The sequence below is a fragment of the Apium graveolens genome, chromosome 4 (assembly GCF_009905375.1).
Source record: "Apium graveolens cultivar Ventura chromosome 4, ASM990537v1, whole genome shotgun sequence".
In the NCBI taxonomy this organism is placed as follows: Eukaryota; Viridiplantae; Streptophyta; class Magnoliopsida; order Apiales; family Apiaceae; genus Apium; species Apium graveolens.
In genome coordinates, this window is record NC_133650.1 from 218,320,880 (window position 1) to 218,341,151 (window position 20,272).

General features: G+C 35.0%; 2 protein-coding genes across 2 annotated transcripts; one reads left to right on the forward strand and one right to left on the reverse strand.

The window, feature by feature from the left end:
• The first annotated feature begins 5,116 nt into the window (after nt 1-5,116).
• LOC141717032 (uncharacterized) lies at nt 5,117-14,115 on the forward strand. The gene is made up of 5 exons (XM_074519161.1): nt 5,117-5,328; nt 5,436-5,512; nt 7,006-8,549; nt 12,253-12,391; nt 13,260-14,115. Exons 2-5 carry the CDS (start codon nt 5,458-5,460, stop codon nt 13,883-13,885), a joined length of 2,364 nt encoding a protein of 787 aa, XP_074375262.1. The 5' UTR covers nt 5,117-5,328; nt 5,436-5,457; the 3' UTR covers nt 13,886-14,115.
• Nucleotides 14,116-16,986: 2,871 nt separating this feature from the next.
• On the reverse strand, nt 16,987-19,578 carry LOC141720622 (uncharacterized). Its single transcript, XM_074523133.1, has 3 exons — nt 18,070-19,578; nt 17,442-17,529; nt 16,987-17,358 (listed from the first exon to the last, which is right to left on the reverse strand). The coding sequence occupies exons 1-3, from the start codon at nt 18,697-18,699 to the stop codon at nt 17,150-17,152; spliced, it is 927 nt and encodes a 308-aa protein (XP_074379234.1). The 5' UTR covers nt 18,700-19,578; the 3' UTR covers nt 16,987-17,149.
• Nucleotides 19,579-20,272: the final 694 nt, after the last annotated feature.

Consider the following 20,272-nt stretch of genomic DNA (forward strand, 5'->3'; position numbering starts at 1 on the left):
TTTCAACTTCTGATAACAACTTCAATCTGTATAAATATCATAATTTAAGCAGTTGTAGATCTTCGACTTGGCTTCTTCATTTTCTGATCTCTCTGATGTCAGGAGTTGTTCTGAGATAGTTCTTCAACAAACATTTCTCAGCATATCTTAGTTCATCAATCATTCTCCTTTTAACACCTTTAAGCTCTGCAGTATCTTCACCAGTTTGAAAGATTGTAGCTCTGAGATCATTAATCTTTGCTTTTCTTAACTCCTGATCTAGTCTTATGACATAAGCTTTGTCAGATTCAAGATTGAATTCAAGTCCCTTAATACCAAGATACGTTCTGATCTGTGCAGTATTAGGCTTCATATCAACAATATCACCATTGTGATCTCTGTACTTTGGAACATATATGTTGTCAGACTTAACAGAATAAAGCCTTTTCTGTCTCTGAATCTGTTCTTTTAAGTAGTTTGCAGCAGTCTCTGTTATTCTGTCATCCACTTGAAGTAAGAAAAGTACATGCTCCAATTCTTCAAAATACTTCAAAGGAATGGCATTTTGTCTTATATGATAAACCCTACCATCTGTCATGAAATACAACATGATGTATTCTTTCAAGTAGGTATGGTAAACCATATGTACAGATTCCAGTTGATTCAATCTCTCAGGAGTTGCTCCAATACGTGGTTCACTCAAGGAAGTTGGATCATTGGTAGTGTTGTGTACTCTTCTTTCATCAGCACTTCCCAATCCAGTTTTATCTCTAGCTTCCTTTCCAGTAACTACTCTTGCTTCAAAACCACTTGCAGTAGTCTTCAAAGATTGAGTCTGTTTTGCTTTAGTGAATCCTGGTAGGAGTGTTTTAGATCTATTTTCTGATATCAAGTTAACTTGAGCACTGTCAGAGGTTACTTGCTTCTTCTGAATATCAGAACTTACAATTTCTTGACTCTGAACAACTTGAGCCATGCCAGAGGTTGTTTTAAGAACTTTTCTTGTAGTCAGAGCAAGATCATCTTTTCCATCAGTAATTTCTTCTTCCTCAGGAGGTACATAAGGCTTGATAGGTTCACCAACCTTTTCTTTACCCTTGGATCTTGGATCTATCTGTGGTTGTGATCTAGCAAAAGTTGCTTCAGTATGTATCCTTTCTTTGATCACAATGCCTTTAGGTTTTGGAAGTAACTTTTTACCAGAAGCTTCAGATTTAGATGTGACTTTCTCTGATTTAAGTCTGGCTTCTTCTTCCTTTAAACTTTCCAAGTCCATCCCTGGATTTTCTTGAAGAAATAACTGTCTTGACATTTCCTCATCAAGATCTAGAAGTTCATCAGAACTTATCCTTTTACCAGCAGCAGAACTTATTCTTTTCCCAATATCAGAACTTGTTCCGTGACTAGCTTGTCTTGATGTAAACCTTCTACCTTGACTATGACCACTACCCATTCCAGAGGTTCCTTGGTCATCTTTTCCATCATCCTTTCCTTGCAGTGTCTTGTTGGTTTTACATTTGGACTTAATTACCTTCTCCCCCTTTTTGGCATCAGCAGGTAATAAAAGAGAGATAAGTAGTTCCACTGAGGTCTGGATTTCAGTAAGTTGCGATTGCTGAGAAGCTTGATTTGTCAGAATTTGATCAATCTGAGCTTGTTGCTTCTCTTGAGTTTTCTCAATATAAGCAACCCTGTCAATGGTAGGTTGGAAGAACTTTTTCTTATCAATTTTCCAAACTTGTTCCTGTTTGATAAAGTTCTCCTGAATCTTGTGTAGCTCTGCATGAGTATTGGAATGAAGACCTTGTAGATGTTTAGTACTCAATGCAGTGACTCTAAGCTGGGTTTTAAAATCATCAGAATTTAACATTTCATCAGCTTTAGTCAAGTGCTCAGCAAGATGTAAAGCATTTGGAACACATGAAACTGAGTTCCATTCCTTAGTCCACTCCTGACCTGCAGGAGTTTCACTCCAAGGTACTGGTGCATCCCTGATAATAAACTCCTTTACCAGTTCAGACTTAGGAAGAGTCAGTGGAGGAGTATGTCCTGAAGGACTTGCTTCATCAGCATCTACAGTTGTAGCAGCCTCACCAGTATCTCCAACATTTGCAGCATCAGAACTTAAAGAATCAGTATCTTCTGATAAGACAACAGTGTGAGTAGCAATGGAGGCTTCAGCATCCTCTAATTGCTGATCTGATACTAAGTTCTGATCAACAGCCATATCCTAATGCTCACCTAAAATCTGATCATCAGCATCTTGATGCAGAGAAGGTGTTGTTGATAACTCTGGAGTTTGAACAGCATCAATAACAGGTGTTGTAGAAGTAATATTTGTTGTTGGAGCTTCTAAGAAAAGTATTTCAGGCACAACTAGGTTCTGAATATCAATTTCAGCACTTGTGCCTGGATCAACAAGAGACACAGATGGTGAGTTAGCCTTATCAGATACAGCTTCCTGAGATGGAGTTGATGGAGAAGAAGTGACTGGAGCAAATTCCTTGCCTTGTGAGATCAGAGATTCCTGATCCCCTTCCTTAGCTGCTTCCTCCTCATCATCTGAAACTGGCCTTTGTGCCCTCTATTTCTTGTACTTCCTTGTTGATTTGGATTCCTTGGGAGTTTCAGGAACTATCATACGTCTAAGCCTCTTGAGAAGCCTAGAACCCCCAATGTCAGAATCCTTCTGAGAAGTTGCTTTCTCAGCTTCAACCACCACAGGTTCTGAAGAAGGAATCTGTTCCTCAGAATCTGATTCATCTCTCAAAGTAAATCTCCTCCTCTTTTGAGGTGTTTGAGGAACAGTCTTTGTTCTCTTTGACTTAGAGGATGTAGGCTTCACAGTAGATGCTGAAGAAGAAGGTTGAGCAGTCGGTGAAGTGGAGAGATAGGATTTGAGATAAGTTCTGAGGGTAGGTTGAGTAGTATGAGAGGTAGGTACTGAGGTTGATGGATTTTGGTTATGGTGAGTTGGTTGAACATTTGAGTAAACAGATTTGTAAGTAGCAGGATCAGCATTTACCAGAATCTGTTTCACAGACTGAGGAATCTGTAATTGTCTCACCATTGATTTCTTTGTGTCAGCATTTATCAGGTCGTTAAAGTACCTTTTTGCAACCTTAAAAGGTGGGGTTTGAGTGCTGACTAACTGGGGTTCAGCAGTACAATACGTGTAAATAAGTTGACAGAATCTAGCAAAATAAACAACATCTCTATCCTCTGTCATCCTATCCCCAATAAAACCAATTATTCCAGTTGCAAAATCAAAATGAGTTTGATGGATAATAGCATACCCTATGTGCTGACTCAGAATTGGGATAGCATCAAAATTTGAACATTTGTTCCCAAAAGCTTTGGCGATGCAATCAAAGAAGAAACTCCATTCTCTTCTGATATTAGCCCGTTTCAACTGTCCAAATTTCGTCAGACTCTTTTCATATCCCAATTCAGCCATTAACTCCCGAAGGGCTGAGTCCTCTGGAACTGAGCTTAGTTAAGTTCACTTTGTATATCTTATTACTAAGTCACAAATTAGAATAATGCTACTCATCTGTTAAGTTCTGATACTAGTAAAACTGCTGAATGTACTAAGTGCTGATAGACCTCTCTTATCAAAAGCAAAAGCAAAAAGATCAAAGATTAAAATCAGGTACTCCTTTGAGATCTAGAGTAAAAATGTGGAAGGGACGACCCAAGTGCATTGCTGGTATTAAGTAAATATGCATCAGAAAAGCAAAATATTTTCTTGGTGACACACACACTGTAGAGGGGGTGAATACAGTGTATAGTACACTCAAATCGAACTTTAAGAACTTAAGTAACTGAAAACAAACTTTATTGAAACAATAAACTCTATTACAGTATGGAACTGTTACCTCTCAGTGATGAACAAATATCACGAGAGCTGCTAGGGTTATATAGAATAATAACTTCGATAATGATAACACTTATAGTGTAAACCCTATGCCTGTGTTTATATACTACACAGTTACAAGATAATCGCTAATTGATATGGAATATAATTCTGCTTCCTAAAATATATCAATCAGATATCTTTTCTTCCAAGTATTCCATTCTTCACGGAATTCCTTCTTCATGCATATCTCTTCTTATGTTTATCTCGATCTTCTTTCCTTTAATCAGCTACTGTCCTTATCTGATTGTTCTTCAGTACTTAAGTTCTGATATCTATTTTCTGATGATTATCTCCTGATAATATAAGTACTGATATCCTTAAGTCCTGACTTCCAGTATAAGTACTGATCAACAGTTAAGTACTGATTTATCCTGTTCACGTAAGATCTGAAATCTAAACATAAAACATATTAGCCATAACATTATCAAATATATCTAACAATAAGCTACTCACTCGATGGATAATAAATCATCATCCGTCGGGACTATATTGAGTCATCCGTCGGGACTATATTCCTTATCCGTCGAGCGCTACATTTTTCACTAAGTTAAATCTACTAAGATGTTTTGTTAATGAAATCATCAAGTTCACAACATATTCACAACAATTATTATTATTATTATTATTATTATTATTATTATGTTGCATGTCTTTTATAAAATATTATAATTTAAATTTATACTTAAACTAAAAAGTTAGCAGTTTAAAAGTTTTCGAGTTGTATATCGAGTAAACTTCGATATAATCGGAAACATAATTAGTTATGTTATTTATTATTTGTAAAATAATTTAAGTTAAATAAAAATAAAAATTATAAACTAATATTTTATTTTATCCGAGTTTTTATCGAGTATTATATTGAGAAAAATCTGAATATCTCGTTACTTTATATCTTGGCCGAATCAGACCGGATTCCGATATTTAGAACACCATAATATAATAATATATACTTGGGAGGTACTCTGCAGAACATATTTGCTTAAAAAATAAAATGAAAAATAAATATTTTTTACAACATAGCCGCAAAATCATCAAAAGTAGAAAGTAAAGTAGAAAAGCGAGCCGGAAGCGACCAACCTGTATTAAATCAGTTTTAGCGAGTAAACCGACGTGGTCTCAAACTACACGTGTACAAAGTAGGCCCCTGTGGGACCACAAGAGTATTATTTCTTGGCTCTTGCTCTTGCCCGAGCAGTGTAGACTAGCAGCACAAATGCACAATACTTCCCCGTCTCATACATCACAATTCACAACAATCTCACTCCATCTCACTGTCTTTTTTAACATTCAAGTGAATAAACACAAAATCTCTCTCTCTCTCTCTCTCTATCTATCTCTTTGTATTAAATGCTAATTCTGCTCCTCGTTAATATCCGCTCTCGCTAAATTTTTGTTAGACTCTCTCTCTTTCACTCTTTCGCTAAAACTTTGTGAGTCTCTCTCTCTCTCTACAATTAGATTGCATGTAGATGGTATTCATGTATAATTCTTATCTATATCTCATAATAATTCGAGATGTATATGTGACTGTATGCAGGTGCTTCTTGTTGTTTAAGAAAATGGATAGACTTCGACGTCTCGGAAAACCAAAGAGTTCAGCCAAAAACGATCAAGGTCTATTTCTTTATTGTAAATGTTTGTGTATATTTCATTGTTCTTGTATATTTTAATTGTGTGCACTTCTCCATGTCATCGGTGAAAACTGAATTATGTTTTTGTCTCTCTCCCTTACAATTATGTTAGGAAAATGTTAAATCCAGAGCAATTTTTTAATTTCCAGAGCGAACGACATGAAAAGACTAAAATGCCCTCCCTAATATACATCAACAATTCAAGTAAAAATTAATACGAGGGTAATTCAGTCATTTCAAAACTCTTTTGCTCTGGAAATTAAAATTATGCTCTGGATTTAACATTTACCTTATGTTATGTGTCTACTAGTACTAAAGTGAATGAAAATCTACTGTACGAGTTTTTGAATTTATTTTTCTAAACATGATTGATTGTTTTTAAAGAGGTTTTAAGATTCATAATTTTTTCGTAAATTTTGCTTTACACCTAAAATTTTATATATTTTATTTCAAAATTTTCAAATATTTAATTGATTTATCTATGTTCTTCATTAAAAAGTATAACCCTCCCTTCTAAGTTTTAATGGTAGATCTCATCCTGCCAAATTATATTTTTTATTTACTGAGGGAGTTTAATATGGGGTCCAGAAACCCCATAAACTCAAATTTTAATTTTTTTCACCATTCTTTTTTGAAAACTATATGAAAATATAAATGTGTTTTCTCAAAAATTTTGCCCGATACCCAGCCCCATCTATTTGGGCGTAAATCAAGTTTGGTATATTATGGGTGAAATCATGTTTGAAAATTATAAAATACGGTTAAAAAAAAGTTTGGTATACCATGTGCGTGAAATGTTGTTTGAGATTATAAAATTTAGTCTCATGAGATAATATGTGTATATAAAAATTATTTCATTATATATCTATTTATTTTGTAGCTGTTCTTAAAAAAGTTATATGAAAGTCGAGGAAAAAATGGGAATTTTTGTGAGTGTAATTATTTTTTTATAATACAAATTAGAGTAAACTTACCCAAAATAAAACAAATAAGGAAAAATGACTCTTTGTGACGCTTAAAAATCCAACTTTATCTTGGGTTTCTTGAAAATGGGAGTTTAAAGTATCTTAAAGAAAAAATTTGACAACCAGCCCAGGCCCAAGTAGCAGCCAGCCCAATTAAAGAAGCATCAAGGTTTAGAGTAAATAACACATCTAACATCTTTCTGCCATTCTGACAAAAAAAAACATCTTTCTGCCATGAAGAATCCAATTTTTAGTAGTGCTTTTATGGGTCTTTTGCAAAAAGATTGGTTAATTTAATTTTTGATATCCTATATTCCTTTGTGCTCCCGATGCTATAATCGTCCTCACATATTAACTCGAAGTGAGAATGCATATTATGGGGTTAAGGGTTTTAGATTGCATGATCTGTCTTCAGAATTCATTATTTACCGTTTGGCGTTTGCTGCTGGTGCGTTTGCACATGTTTACTTGTCTGTTGTAAGAGAGATTTAATGGATGTATGCATTTTCAGGAGACCAGCATGTTCGCCAAGAAAAGTCTAAATTAAAGCTGCCTTCATCCAGTTTGGTTGCTAGATTATTGAGGTTTGATGTCTTACGATGTCAGAATCTAATTCATAGGCAACGTAAAAGCTTTGCGGAAGGACATGCTAGCCCTGTAGCATTACAAGGAGATGCTGACTTGATTGGCGATGAATCACATAAGAAGAGGCTCACTCAGCAGCAACACTGCAAGGACATATTTGAAGACAAATGTAGCAGCTCAGGCTCCAGTAAAGATTCCATTCTGGGACTTCTTAAGAAACCCAATCCCCTGTTCTTCAAGCATCTGCAGGGCGAGCAAGACTCTTCTTCTAGCTCTCTTTTTACTCGTCACCTGCCTATCCCAAAGCAATCCAACCCTGAAAATTTTGAAGCCAAAGATCCAAACTTGGAGAGAAACACTTTCAAGAAACTTAATATTAGCTCTAAGAAGACAACCGATGATTGCATTCTGAAGCAGTCTTTAACTCTTGCTAGTACTCGTGATCGTCCCGAATCATCAAAAGTTGGTGGGGAGGAGAGAGAGGGTACTGATGAAGGAACAGCTTCAAGCATTGTAATTCTCAAACCAAACTATGCAATGGCACGGGTAGCTCGTAACTCTTCATCATCAAATGATTTTTCACGTGTTAATAGTTCTGGAAGTAGGAAAACTAAAGGGCATACTAGAGATAGGGCAAAGGATGAAGACTTTGTTGAAGCAATAGATTTCGATAATGGTGTAGAGGTCTCCGCATCTCAAGTCAGAGAAGCAAAAAAAAAATCCAAGAAAGTTATTGAAGATTTAAGCGGGACTACAAGCTCTACAAAGGAATTAGAAGCAAAAGAAGCTGCCAGAAGGTTTCAAAAAGAAGTGCAGGAGGTTTTTAGTCGTATGAGGACCGACTTCCCAGCTTATGTTAAAGAGATACCTGGGACAGGGGGCCTTTATGACTTTTCAAAAATTGATTCAGCAAGTGAATCAGAAGTATTGAAAATGACATCATATGATTCAACAGAATCGTTTGTTAGCAGGCAGGCAAAGAAGAGACTGCTGGAGAGGTGGAGAAGAGCACAGAGAAATGAACATGCCAGAGAGGTTGGCAAGGGCAGCACGCTTGGTGAAATGCTCTGTAGTTCGGAGGATAAAGTGAAGAACTTGGATGCTGCAAAGTGTGATAGTCCTTCGGGAATTAGCAGTGCAGATGGCTGGAAGGACAAGTACTCCAAAATTAAATCAAGATCACTTCCTCTTACTGGTACCGGAAATGAGAATTTATATGCAGAATGCGAGTATCGCACTGATGACAAGTTGCTAATGTCCAAGGAGGCCAGGTGTCAGAGTCAAAGTGATAGAGTACATGGGGATTTTACTAATGAAGCTTCTTCATCCAAAAGCTCCAGATCCAGCAAAAGAGAATCACAGTCTCGGCACAGACGTGCCTCTAGTTCCAATGCTTACCCAGATATCTCTGAGAACATGCTAAAACAACGTGATTCCTCTCGTGGCGGGAGAGTGCATTCAAGTCCAAAGGTTTGATTTTTGCTTTCCTTAATGATATATCTTTATAGTTATTATGATTGACTCTTGGCGAACAATTGAACTCTGGCAGCCATTGTTTAAAACTATGGAAATGTGTTCTGATGCATAAAAAATATTAATCCTTTATAGGATCTTTATAGTGCATTGCATATATCATTATTTCTACATGCCTCTCTATCCTGAATGTATATAATTGTTAGTATGAGTTATGTTTGCACTACTCCAGGTCCTATATTTCTCAATCCAAGTGTTGATTTCTATGGAGATTATGTTTTATGGTGCCAATAACTTTGATGATTTTATTAAAGTTCTATCAGTCTGAAAAAAATTGTCATATACTGATCAAGAATGCAAGATAGTATTGCCAACATTAATTAGTCTTATTTTTTGGCTTTGTGAATATCAATCATATACTGGCTATTGTTTTTCTTATTACTGGCATTAACTGCATACATTTTATATTTTCACTGTAGCATACATTAAGAAAAGGTATTACGTACCATCTGATATAAGAGTAAAAGATAGTAGCTTTCTTACTTTAAATGCATAGTGTACTTGAAGCTTATCTGAAAGACAAATATTAAGTAAAACTCGGGAAAACCGAAAATTGCTCTATTGTGTTTTTTTCCATCTCTCACATGTTGCATAATTTTATCCAACTCCATTTAAAAGGCTTACAGATAAAGTCCTACAAGTTTTCCAAATTCCTCATTTCTGTTGTACTATTTTCTTTATTGATCTGTTATAGAGTCAAACTTGTAAGTTTTGCTACATATAGATGACAAGCTCTCCCTTTGTCACACTGAGTTCATGCTAGCTAGATATTGAGGCTCCTAAAATGCGACCTGAGCTCACGGGTGAGAGCTCATCGATTAGCTTCTATGTGTAGGTTGGGGGGACCTGAGACATTGCAAGTCCTAAATCTAGGTCGTACAAGATTTGGGCACAAGTGGGAAGCACCTTGAATGGGTGGTTGATTATTTAATATTACATTAAATATGTGGAATCTACGAGCCAAACCGCTCGTACAAACTACAGATTCTTTTTTCCAAATTCTCAGGCTCTCTATCTTCAGTTGTATATACTAAATTTTATTTAGTCTTTAATGAACATAAAAGTGAAGGGATTGTGTGTCCGGTAAATCTCTATCACAAGCTTTTGACGATTAGACTTCATATAAGTTAAATTTATTAATATATACGAATAGTACATTTACTCCACTAGGAATGCAACTCTACATGTATAAGTTAATATTTTTTTAACAAAATTCCCCATCAATCCATAACATAATAAGAACATAGCCTATTTCTGGTCCATTTTTAATTATTCTATAATTTATAAATGCAACATATATTAATTCACACACACATATATAGTAAATTAAACCGTTTTCAATCATATGTGATATATATGTCCTACTCAGAAGTAGGGTTTGGGTATAGAGCGGTTTTCCCTTAGAATCTCGATCTTTATGAAAGAAGAAAGATCTTTAACAATAGAGTTAAATAATAGGAATGGAATTTTTTTCCGGTCAAGACATGTAAACAAAGTGAAACAATATAAGAGACACTACAATGAATTGTAGGTGGGAATAATACTACATAACGCCTGCCAAAAGCATTCCTAACTACAAGATCGAGAGACTCTCACCGCTCTAGTAAATCACTGAAACACTTGAAAACTCCATTATCATATTTGACGGCTCCCTAGCCTTTTCTTGCTCTCATAGAAGTTCACAGCCACATGACATGGTGTGGAAAAAATGATACTCGAAGGCTCCTAGACTTTAGTCAATGTACTACTCCGTCCTACCTTAAAAAGAAACAAGTTCAATGAGTGGGAGACAAAAGATAGATGAAGAATTAAGATTTTATTCATAGTAGAAAATTTTAGGTCTAGATAAACACACGCATGGCGCGGGCACCCTATGATCATAATAGGCAGATTTTTTATATTAGTTTTTAGAAAATCATATGCCATGATAAGAATACATAAGCTAGGCATTTGTAAAACTTTTACCACTTTTCAAAATTCAAACTACATTTAGGAAATGCAAAAACCATACAATTAATTCTCACTTTTATGCATTTGTACCTTCGGACATTGGGTTGTTGGTTGAATCAATGCATTCACTTTACTCGCCTCAATGAAGCAAGTCCTTTTGTTGGCTATAATAAGCAACCACATTTTAAGATATCCTTCTTTGGGCAACAAAAAGGGACAAAAGAATCCGATCCTTAATCCTTTGCATACTAGAATAGTATTAAGGTTTTAGAGAGACCAGCGCAATGCGTGGACACCGTATGATCTTAATAAATAAGTTGTTTTCTATATAATGTATCATTTAGTATCAAATGAATATGTAATTTGGGCATCGTGTACCCGACAAACATTTGATATAAATTTTAATTGATTCTACTTTAATGTGTTGAGAATTTTGAAAACCCTAATAATTACATTTTAAATTTTATGCCTTTGCGTCTTTTGACGCCGGGTTGTTAGTTTAGTTCAATGCATTTACTATGTCTAACTTAATACCATTCGTAACAACCCAATATCAAGTCTAGGGGTTTAACGAGTGTTAGATCTTTCGAGAATCGTACATGCGTTCTAAAAGTTCTAGTCATTACCTTGACGAAGTACTCCTTACATACCTAGATTTTGTTTGAAACGTTTTCGTCTAAATACTCCTTGTATACACCTAGATCTTGTTTGAAACGTTTTCGTTTAAATTAAATAATTAGACTTACATTTGTTAAAATATATATATTTATTAGATTAGTGATATTTTGTATTAAGGGTGTTTTGATAATTTGGCTTTCAAGACTTATTATATAAATAATGAGATTTGCATTCTAAAAGTTAAGCTCATTATAATAGAAGATTATTTTTCTTTTCTATCGGTATCAGAGCTTAGGGATATCGGATTCAAGTCTTCCTACCCCAATTTATGTAATTCAAATATTTGTTTGTGTGGTTATATTTGTTGTTTGTGTGGTCAATCATACAATTGAGGGGAAGTATAGGGAGTACTGAATAGTATAAGATCTTTTTGCGACATTTATCTTCTGACACCTTAAAGTTTTAGATAGACAGTTACTTAATAAGATTTATAAGTTCAACCCTTAGGGCATACTTTGTATAATGAGTATTTTGGCAACATGTGGTTGAACAACAATATATGAAAATGTGGAACCCGTTCATGAGTTAATTACTATGAATAATTACATGTTAAGTGATTTAAAGATCACTATGTTCATGTTCATGCATTCAGGAGGATCTTATTAAATATTGGTTCTTACCATTTATCATGAAAAACCTAGATATTGACTATCAAGACAAAAATTATATCATTGTGCTTATATTTCTTTATTTTTTTGGCTTTTTGCTCCAGCTCCACTTCTTCTCAGGGAGCACCACTCTAAACCTCAGAACTTTTAATGTCGATTTCATGTCTATTCTGTAAATCTTGATCTAATATCTTTGGAATAATCATGTCATTTTGATGTGTTAGTTTATATTGTTTTCTGAAAACAGGAGTTGAAGATATGTGCACTTCATTTTAAGTATGATATTAATGCAAGTTTGGCATGAAACAATTTCTTTATTTTGTTTGCGTTTTACATTTACTTTAACTCGTCGATTAATCATTAGATCATTGTATGGTCCATCTGAAGAAGTTTCTATTTTGTAGCACTTGGGTTCTGAAGCAAAATCCTCAAAAAGCTCGAAGGAGGCTGACGCCAGTCCAATTCCAGTTCTGGAAGTTCCTTCCAGAGAAGATGCAGCCTCGGGTCTTGAATGCTTTAAGCGAGTTAGTGCTGACCTTCAAGGTAACATATTATATGCTTACCATATGAGATTTTTTTGTTAGTTATGTAATTAGTTCCATTCTGTAAAGTAAATCGCTGGCAATGAAAGATAAATCAATCTTACCAGCAATGCACAACAAACATCAATACACATATATGCATATCTATCTGTATATATTAGATAATACCTATGGCATAGCTACTAATCTAAGCACAAACATAAGTTAGCCTATGCCATTTTTTCGTATAAATACCAAACTATAAAGCATGAGCTATTCTGACAGTAAAAAGATGCTACAGCCAAAAACTGCAATTAAGGTGTAGTAACCTAATAACGTTGGCCATGTTTTTCACTCTAAAAAAACACCATATAGAGGATATCAATCGCCCTAGCGAATTCAATTGGCATGAAATCGTGACACTGTCGATCAGAAGTTCCCCCTAAATTTACGGACTTGCTTTCATGTATTGAGTGCATTCACTATGCATTCTCTTTAAGGAATGTGGGGTATCTGTAAATTAATGTTAAGATTAATATTTTTCTGGTTAAAGCATTCTTATCTGAGAAATGCAGGGGTTGACTAAGTAGTTGCGATATTTTTTTACTAGCAGGTAGTTTTAAATTCGATGCCTAATAGGGGGTTGTTGCCCAATTATGTAGTGTGGTTCTATATAAACTGTGTTGAGATTTGAGAATATCAATTTTTTGCCTGTGGGTAATGTGCAAATATTTTTTTTGCTAAGCTGGAAACATGCATATTTGCTTCTTATTGGAGTAATTATCGATATTTATGTGGTCTGTGCTGTTTGAGTTGCGAACTAATTATTTCCTCGGGTTTTAGAGACTTGTATCACCTTTCTAATTATTCTTGGTTCTTGCTTTTTCTAGATCTTCGAAAGCAGCTATCTGTTTTAAGCAAAGAGTCAAAGAAAAATTTTGATCTACCTATGCACATCCAAACCGACTTTGATTGTGAAGAAATGAGTGTAGCAATGGATGAAAATGATCTAGTTGTATCTGAGTGCTGGGAATCCTTCTACATTGCTGATGTGTTAATTGAAAGTGGTCTTCATGATATGGACACGGATATATTCATGCAAAATTTTAAAAGTCCGAATCTCCCTCTTGGCCCGTGGGTGTTTCACAATCTTGAGAAGAAGTATTGTGATGAGACATCTGCACCGAGACATGAAAGGATGCTACTTTTTGATCGTATACGTTCAGCAGTGTCAGAGATTTCACAGTCATACATGAATCTATTTCCATGGGTGAAGCCAATGACAGCTGAATTTGGTAAGAAGTGTCCAAAACGTAAGTTGAGGAATGAGGTTCATAAGTTTCTGGCTCTCCAAGACGCAAAGGTCATCGAGAGTATGTCAGAAACGGCAACTGAAAAGGTGGAAGATTGGGGTGATCTAAGAAATTCGGTTGAGATGATAGGTACGAAAATTGAGAGGTCGCTGACAAATGGCCTGCTGAAGGAGCTTGTTATGGAATTGCAGTTAAATGAGTAGTCATAAGAGGGGGGGGGGGTATAGTGACAACATAAACAATGGGAAATTTAGTGCGAGGAAGTTACCAAATAATATATGAAAAGAGGGTACAGTTGTTACTGTTGACATACCAGAAGGCTTATGAATTGTAGGGGTTTCAATTATAATGACTTGCATTAGGATAATGATTTTGATTATATGTTGTGAATGATTTGGATTATATGTTGTGATTCATTTCATTTTGGTTATAAGGGCAGTATTATAATCCTATGTTTCAGTTTAAGCGAACAGGTATGCTTGTTTTTTTCATTTACAAACCTCCAAATATAGGCTGTATATTTGAAGGTTTGAGCTTGCTGCAGCTTTAAAATCTCCTTTGTTTTAAAGCTAGAAAAACAGTTTACTCCGTCCCAACAATTGTTGGAACACTACTTGAAGCCTAAGATTCATGGTGACAAGCTTCCATGCGACGTCGTCAAGGACAAGGAGATTTATGGTCCTGATGCCAAGGTCTTGACTGATACTAATATTTAAACGAAGAAGAAGCACAAGTTAATTGAAGCGACAATACTACTGAAAAGGGATTTAAATGTGAGGGGTACAGAAGATTATAATGAGGATGATTTATCTGAGGGATTTATCGTCAGATAAAGACTTGGATCTATTACTTTCTTATGATGATACAAGCAACAACCAACACCAGGAACAAATGCAAAAGCAAAGCAGCAGATTGGCGGTGAAAAGCAAATATTCTGAAGCAGGCCATTCTTCGGATGGGTAAATTACACTCCACCAGTAACTTACACTTATTTTTAAAATACCGATCAAATTTTAAAATTCTCAAAAACGTGACCAACCTTCCTTCAAATTTTTAAAACAATGGTTACCGTCAACTAATTTTATATTTTCCCCTCGATTGTGAATAGAATAGTTTGTTAGGAGAAGATTGATGAGTCGCAGAAGGGTGTCATTAGAGACCGGTCAATTTTTTGAAACAAATCTGCATGACTGTATGTATCCACGTGAAGATAAGATCGCACGGAGATTAGAATTTCGTAGCGGAACCGATAGATAAACTAATCAAATATATTTAAACTGGAATTATTAATAAAATAACAAGGTCACAAGGTAATCATTGATTTTATTCAATAGCGTCGGACGATTCACAGCAACTGAAGAGCGAGTAGCGGGTGTTTTCTACGAGGGTTGAGCGAATTCTAAATTACTGGGTCTGGTGTTAATTGTAAATTGTTAATTGTAATTAAGAGAAAATATTGCGGCTAAATCTCGGATATAACAACTGAGTGTGAGTTTTTGACCGAGAGATATTAAGAATTGAAGAAGATGGTTCTTACAATTAATAAGTCTCACAAAACCATAAGCCAAGATATTGTTTCACTTACTTTTACGTTGCATCATTATATATCAATTTGTACCTATAACACACATATTTGTACATAAATAAGCCGGAGGTCTTTTGAGTAAACAGTCTATTCATTTTTTGGAATGCGGGTAAGGCTGCGTACGGTATACTCTCCCCGGACACTATGCTAGACGGTATTTATTGGGTACGGTTGATTGATTGATTGTTACCGTCAACTAATATATTAAAGCGTAAATTACAAAATGGTGGTTATATTTACGCTGATTTTCTAGATAGTGGTTAAACTTTCAAAAATTGGTAATATCTCATTTCGCATTTTACTATAATATTTTTGTCAAATCACAACACGTACTCGCACCTTTATTGCTATTAAAAATACTTTTATTTCTATTAAAAATATATGATATCCCTAAATGATTAGATATATACACAATTCCAATAATCATCAATTGTTAACTACAATTCTTCCACGATAATAAAATGTCATTGTTTAAAATATTCAAAAGTGTAGTCACTATTTTAAAAATAAATGTAAACTACAATCATTTTTTATATAATAAACGGCGAAGATTTAACAATAGTTGACGGAAACCACTTTTTTAAAAGACTTATCCGGCAACTATTATCTTAATTTGGAAATACAACCAATATTAATGTCAAGAATACAACCAATATCCATGTCAAGTTTATTCTCAAAATACCGGGGCTCTCGTCATACATCAGCATGACACTAATTATCATACGATTCCCACAAGTGTGATGGATGCGATATGGTATTTATTTAGAATATATATTTCTTTTAATCCGGTGGCCGGATCAACTTTCACGCACCTCAACTAATTCGGAATACTGCTAGCATACTCGTACCTACCGAGCATGACAATCCACTTACTTCCTTGTCTCTCGGAAGGTTAAAACTTGTGACCTTGGGATGGTAAACTCCTAAAATCACATTCTAAACTAACTAGGACACCCTGGTTGATTTCATTTGGAATTTTATCCTGCCGGATTCCATACAACTAAAAGACAGATTTTGAATTTATAATGTAAATTGGTAATCTTCTCAACAACTGTAACATTGTGCTCAATATATATTTGTTGGTTTATTAAAAATATACTGGTCATCTTAAAACACAACTCCAGGAACAAGAAACAGAAATTGGCATACCTTAGTTGTAAGTTTGTCTATATAAAGTCTCCAAACACTCTAATTCTTATCGATGTGCATCTGCGGACCACTGTGTATTTTTTTTACAAGCAACAACTAAAAATGTATCAAGAAGCATGGAGCAGAAATGAGGGATTTGACAGACAAGGAGCATGACCTGACAATGTCCGGCATGGGATGTGGAATATATCTCCCGCTTTATATATATCAACTATATCATACTTATTTAGGTTCCAAACCCCTAAAATAATTGGTGTTTTTTCTTTATTTAATTTTGTTTAAAGGTGAGCAAACAAAAAGTACTTGTCATTGGTTCTGCTCAGGTTCAGCCCTGCAATAATCTAGCATGCTCTTTAAGTTCTGTTATTTGGTGCCTTTTGTGTATGGAAGTGGATATAGACGCAAGGCAATATGGCTACCACACTTCAAGTTAACACAGAATAAGAACACATAGGACTGTAGTTTCCTTGTGCGAGGCCCTCAGAGCGGAAAAAGGGGCTAGAATGCCAGCTCCTCAGATCTTACAATTATAAGTAGGCGATTAGAAGCATGACTGGAATCATCTAATCAGATTATTAGCACGATTATTTCATAAACATAGCTCAAATTTGACAAAATAAACATACTTGACTAACAGAATATGACTGTTATCAGAATTTTATTCTTTCTAAAGCTTATAAACACTTAAACAACCCCCAAAACCTGGATCCCACCTAACTCATTATAATTAAACTCAAACTAGAATTGCCTTGTCTTTGCTAATTGTTGATATAGTATCATTTGAGCAAGAAGGGATTGTCGAGGAGGACGTTATTGGTGCTGGTGATGTCAAGAGTTGAGCTTTTTTCACTTTGGAGACACTAGCCAGTACAGATAACGGTGTTACATTTCCAACAACTGTCAACTTCTTTGCAGCAAAGTCTATGTTAAAAGATGTTACTCCTGTGCACCATTCATACATTGTGTCATATACCTGCGAAACCTTAATTACAAACGACTTGTTGATTTGTACAATAACTATATACCTTCCATTTTGGATATATGTTTCCTCATTTTTCTTTCGCATCCTCTGCAGTGAAGAGACACTCGAAGTACTACTACCTGCAAATAATGCTACACACAAAAACTCATACGCATTTAAACACCACCTTAGCTGAACCACCACTGTTTTATGATCTTTCATGTTATTTTTTGTTCTTGGCTTGGCATTTCTTATCCAGCACATCAAGTCCCCTCTGGTAGTGTTACAATTGATGGATTCCAAGCTTTTAACCGGCATAAATTGAGTTTCCATTTTAAATTCTCAGGCTTAATCTTAAACTCTTCAAAAAACTCCATCTCACATTCTAAAACCATGAAATTGAATCAATCCAAATCCAGCCGAGTCATTTGAACCAAATCCATCATTTGGAATAATACTTTAGTTCTAGACATATCACTAGGTGACTTCGAAATCTTAGTTTTGTTGCCACTTAATATCATTTCTCATCTAATACATAAAATATAATCATGTAGATAATTATCATTAGAAAACGAAAACTTTAGCGTTCTTTGTATGTTATCCACATTTCCATACAAATATCTATAACAAATTATAGGTATATACATAGAAGATTATGTATTATGTAGAAAAATATAAAACTGGTTTTATACCTGGCAGTTGGAAGCTGCAGAAGCAGGGGAAGAAGTAAATTGAGAAGAAGAAAAGGAAGAGGTACAAGAAGATTGTTCCACCAGAGCCAAGTGAGGATCAAAACGATGTGAATATATGAATGATTTCATTTCATGAGTGCTACTACTATTAGCAGTAGTCAACAAGTACCTTGAAGAATCACCAGGACTATTGATAATAATCTCTTTACTATCTGTAGCAGGCTCACTACTAGTTTTAGTCTTGTTTACCAATTTGTCAGCACAATCTGCAATACTGGTAGTCTTTTTTTCTTTTTTCAATGAAGATAACATTGACGTCTTTTTCTTCTTGGTCTGACGAATATTTATCATGCTTTTAATAATATCGTGTTTAGGGTCTGTAGTTGGTTGATGAGGAGAGGAAGGTGGTTTAGTACCTGTGGTATTCAGCTGCACTACTTTGCCAAGTCTACTTGCATCTCGGATAATGGGATTGCAGCGGTCTATAGCTCGACCGCCTAGAGAAATTGGGCTAGAGGAACAGGATGAAGATGATGCCAATTCATCTTCCACAATTAGTCTGTCTCTGTTATCTGTTGCAGCTTCTTCTTCTTCTTCTTCTTCTTCTATGCCTAGTTTCATATATACCATTTTGGACGAGAGCTAAATGTCTACAAATTTCTTCTACTCCTCCTTTTCTAAGCTCTGAGCTACATAAAGATGGATATACATTGGTTGTGTAGTTGTTGGCAGCATAAAGTAATACTAGCTCCCTTCCTCCAGCTAGTTCCTCAAAAAAAGGATTCTATTTACTTTATGCATAAATCCTTTTCATGCTAATATTACACATATTTTAATTGCACCATCTATTTCTATAATAACAAAATTTTAACTACAAAGATCAAACATACAGGCCATTGTTGAAAATCTCAATTATAACAAACTACTATCATTAAGGTAGCACAATACTCGCGCATCAGTAGGATTCACAACATTGTCCTTATTTATTTAATTTTTTTCATGAAAGGACTGTTTGCAGCGTCCGTAGTCGAGGAGATGGAAGTGGATGGTTGAAAGTTGAAACTTAATGTTGTCTGACTTAGTTGGGATATGATACAGATGACAATTTTGGTTGCTAAAATAAAAAATTAGTATAAAGAACTGGCAGTAACGGAAGATATCAATGCTGTTGATATATAATGCACGCTAGATGCTACAATCTAGGATGAAAACATGGATAGCAGAAATTGTTTACTAGTTTCTGGATGATAAACTTATTATAATGTACTATGTGTAATTGTGTATCAGTGAATCTGTGGGCAGATTAATATTTAGTAAAATAAATGGCACGGCTACAGGGTTGATGAGGGTTTCACAGAAAAATTCAGAACGAGGTCCATGTATTCAAAGTTTTCTCAAGGATATGAAAACAGCCCCCCCCCCCAACTAACCTCTGAATAATGAACGTGAAAAAGCCTGTTTTCTTGCTCCTTTTCTTCTATGTGATTAACCAACCATGTTTTGCTTTGGCATCTTTCATTTTTTAACACTGCATCAAGGAGGGGGATAAGCATTCAAAACCATAACATTTTTCTAGAAAGCATAAAGCAGAGATTCTTCACTCACTTGCCTTACCGCGCACCGGATTCTTGGGTGCACAGGGATTCTTCTCTCGTTCACGATTGAGAGAAAATAATACAAATACTTGAACATTTAATCAATAAACTATACTAAAATGCATTGGTTCAATTATCAAGTAATAATAATATATATATTAACAATAATGTACTCATAATGAACTTCATAATTTAGTTTAACTTGACTAAAACTCCTGAAAAATATATAAAAAATATATTTTTAAAGTATTAATGTTTGGCGAATCCCCCGCACCCGTAACCCCATATTTTTAGATTTTACGAATTCCCGTATCCCCGTATCACGCACCCCGTACCGCACTCATGCTTTCTAGACATTTTTTTGCTGGCAATTTTCATAACAATCCTTCTCCATTCCATTACGTTCCCTCCAACCAAACACAAAGCATAATTTTGTAAATCAGTAGTGTAAAACTCGAGAGTTGGGGGTCATGCAATCAAAACTAAAGAACCAATTTAAAAAAAACACTACAATTCATGTATACTAAGGTATCAAACTCTGCAAAATAGGTTACGGAAGACAGATATTTACAAAAGGTCTTTTCATGTAAAGGGGGAATAATTGAGGA

What these genes read in the sequence shown, in the direction of transcription:
- LOC141717032 (XM_074519161.1), top strand. Translation starts at nt 5,458, where the DNA reads ATGGATAGACTTCGACGTCTCGGAAAACCAAAGAGTTCAGCCAAAAAC. An exon ending in TTCAGCCAAAAACGATCAAG is followed by an intron (nt 5,513 to 7,005) that starts GTCTATTTCTTT and finishes ATGCATTTTCAG; the next exon opens with GAGACCAGCATGTTCGCCAA. An exon ending in AGTTAGTGCTGACCTTCAAG is followed by an intron (nt 12,392 to 13,259) that starts GTAACATATTAT and finishes TGCTTTTTCTAG; the next exon opens with ATCTTCGAAAGCAGCTATCT.
- LOC141720622 (XM_074523133.1), bottom strand. Translation starts at nt 18,699, where the DNA reads ATGGTATATATGAAACTAGGCATAGAAGAAGAAGAAGAAGAAGAAGAA. An exon ending in CTGCAGCTTCCAACTGCCAG is followed by an intron (nt 17,530 to 18,069) that starts GTATAAAACCAG and finishes TTTTGTGTGTAG; the next exon opens with CATTATTTGCAGGTAGTAGT. An exon ending in ACATATATCCAAAATGGAAG is followed by an intron (nt 17,359 to 17,441) that starts GTATATAGTTAT and finishes AATGGTGCACAG; the next exon opens with GAGTAACATCTTTTAACATA.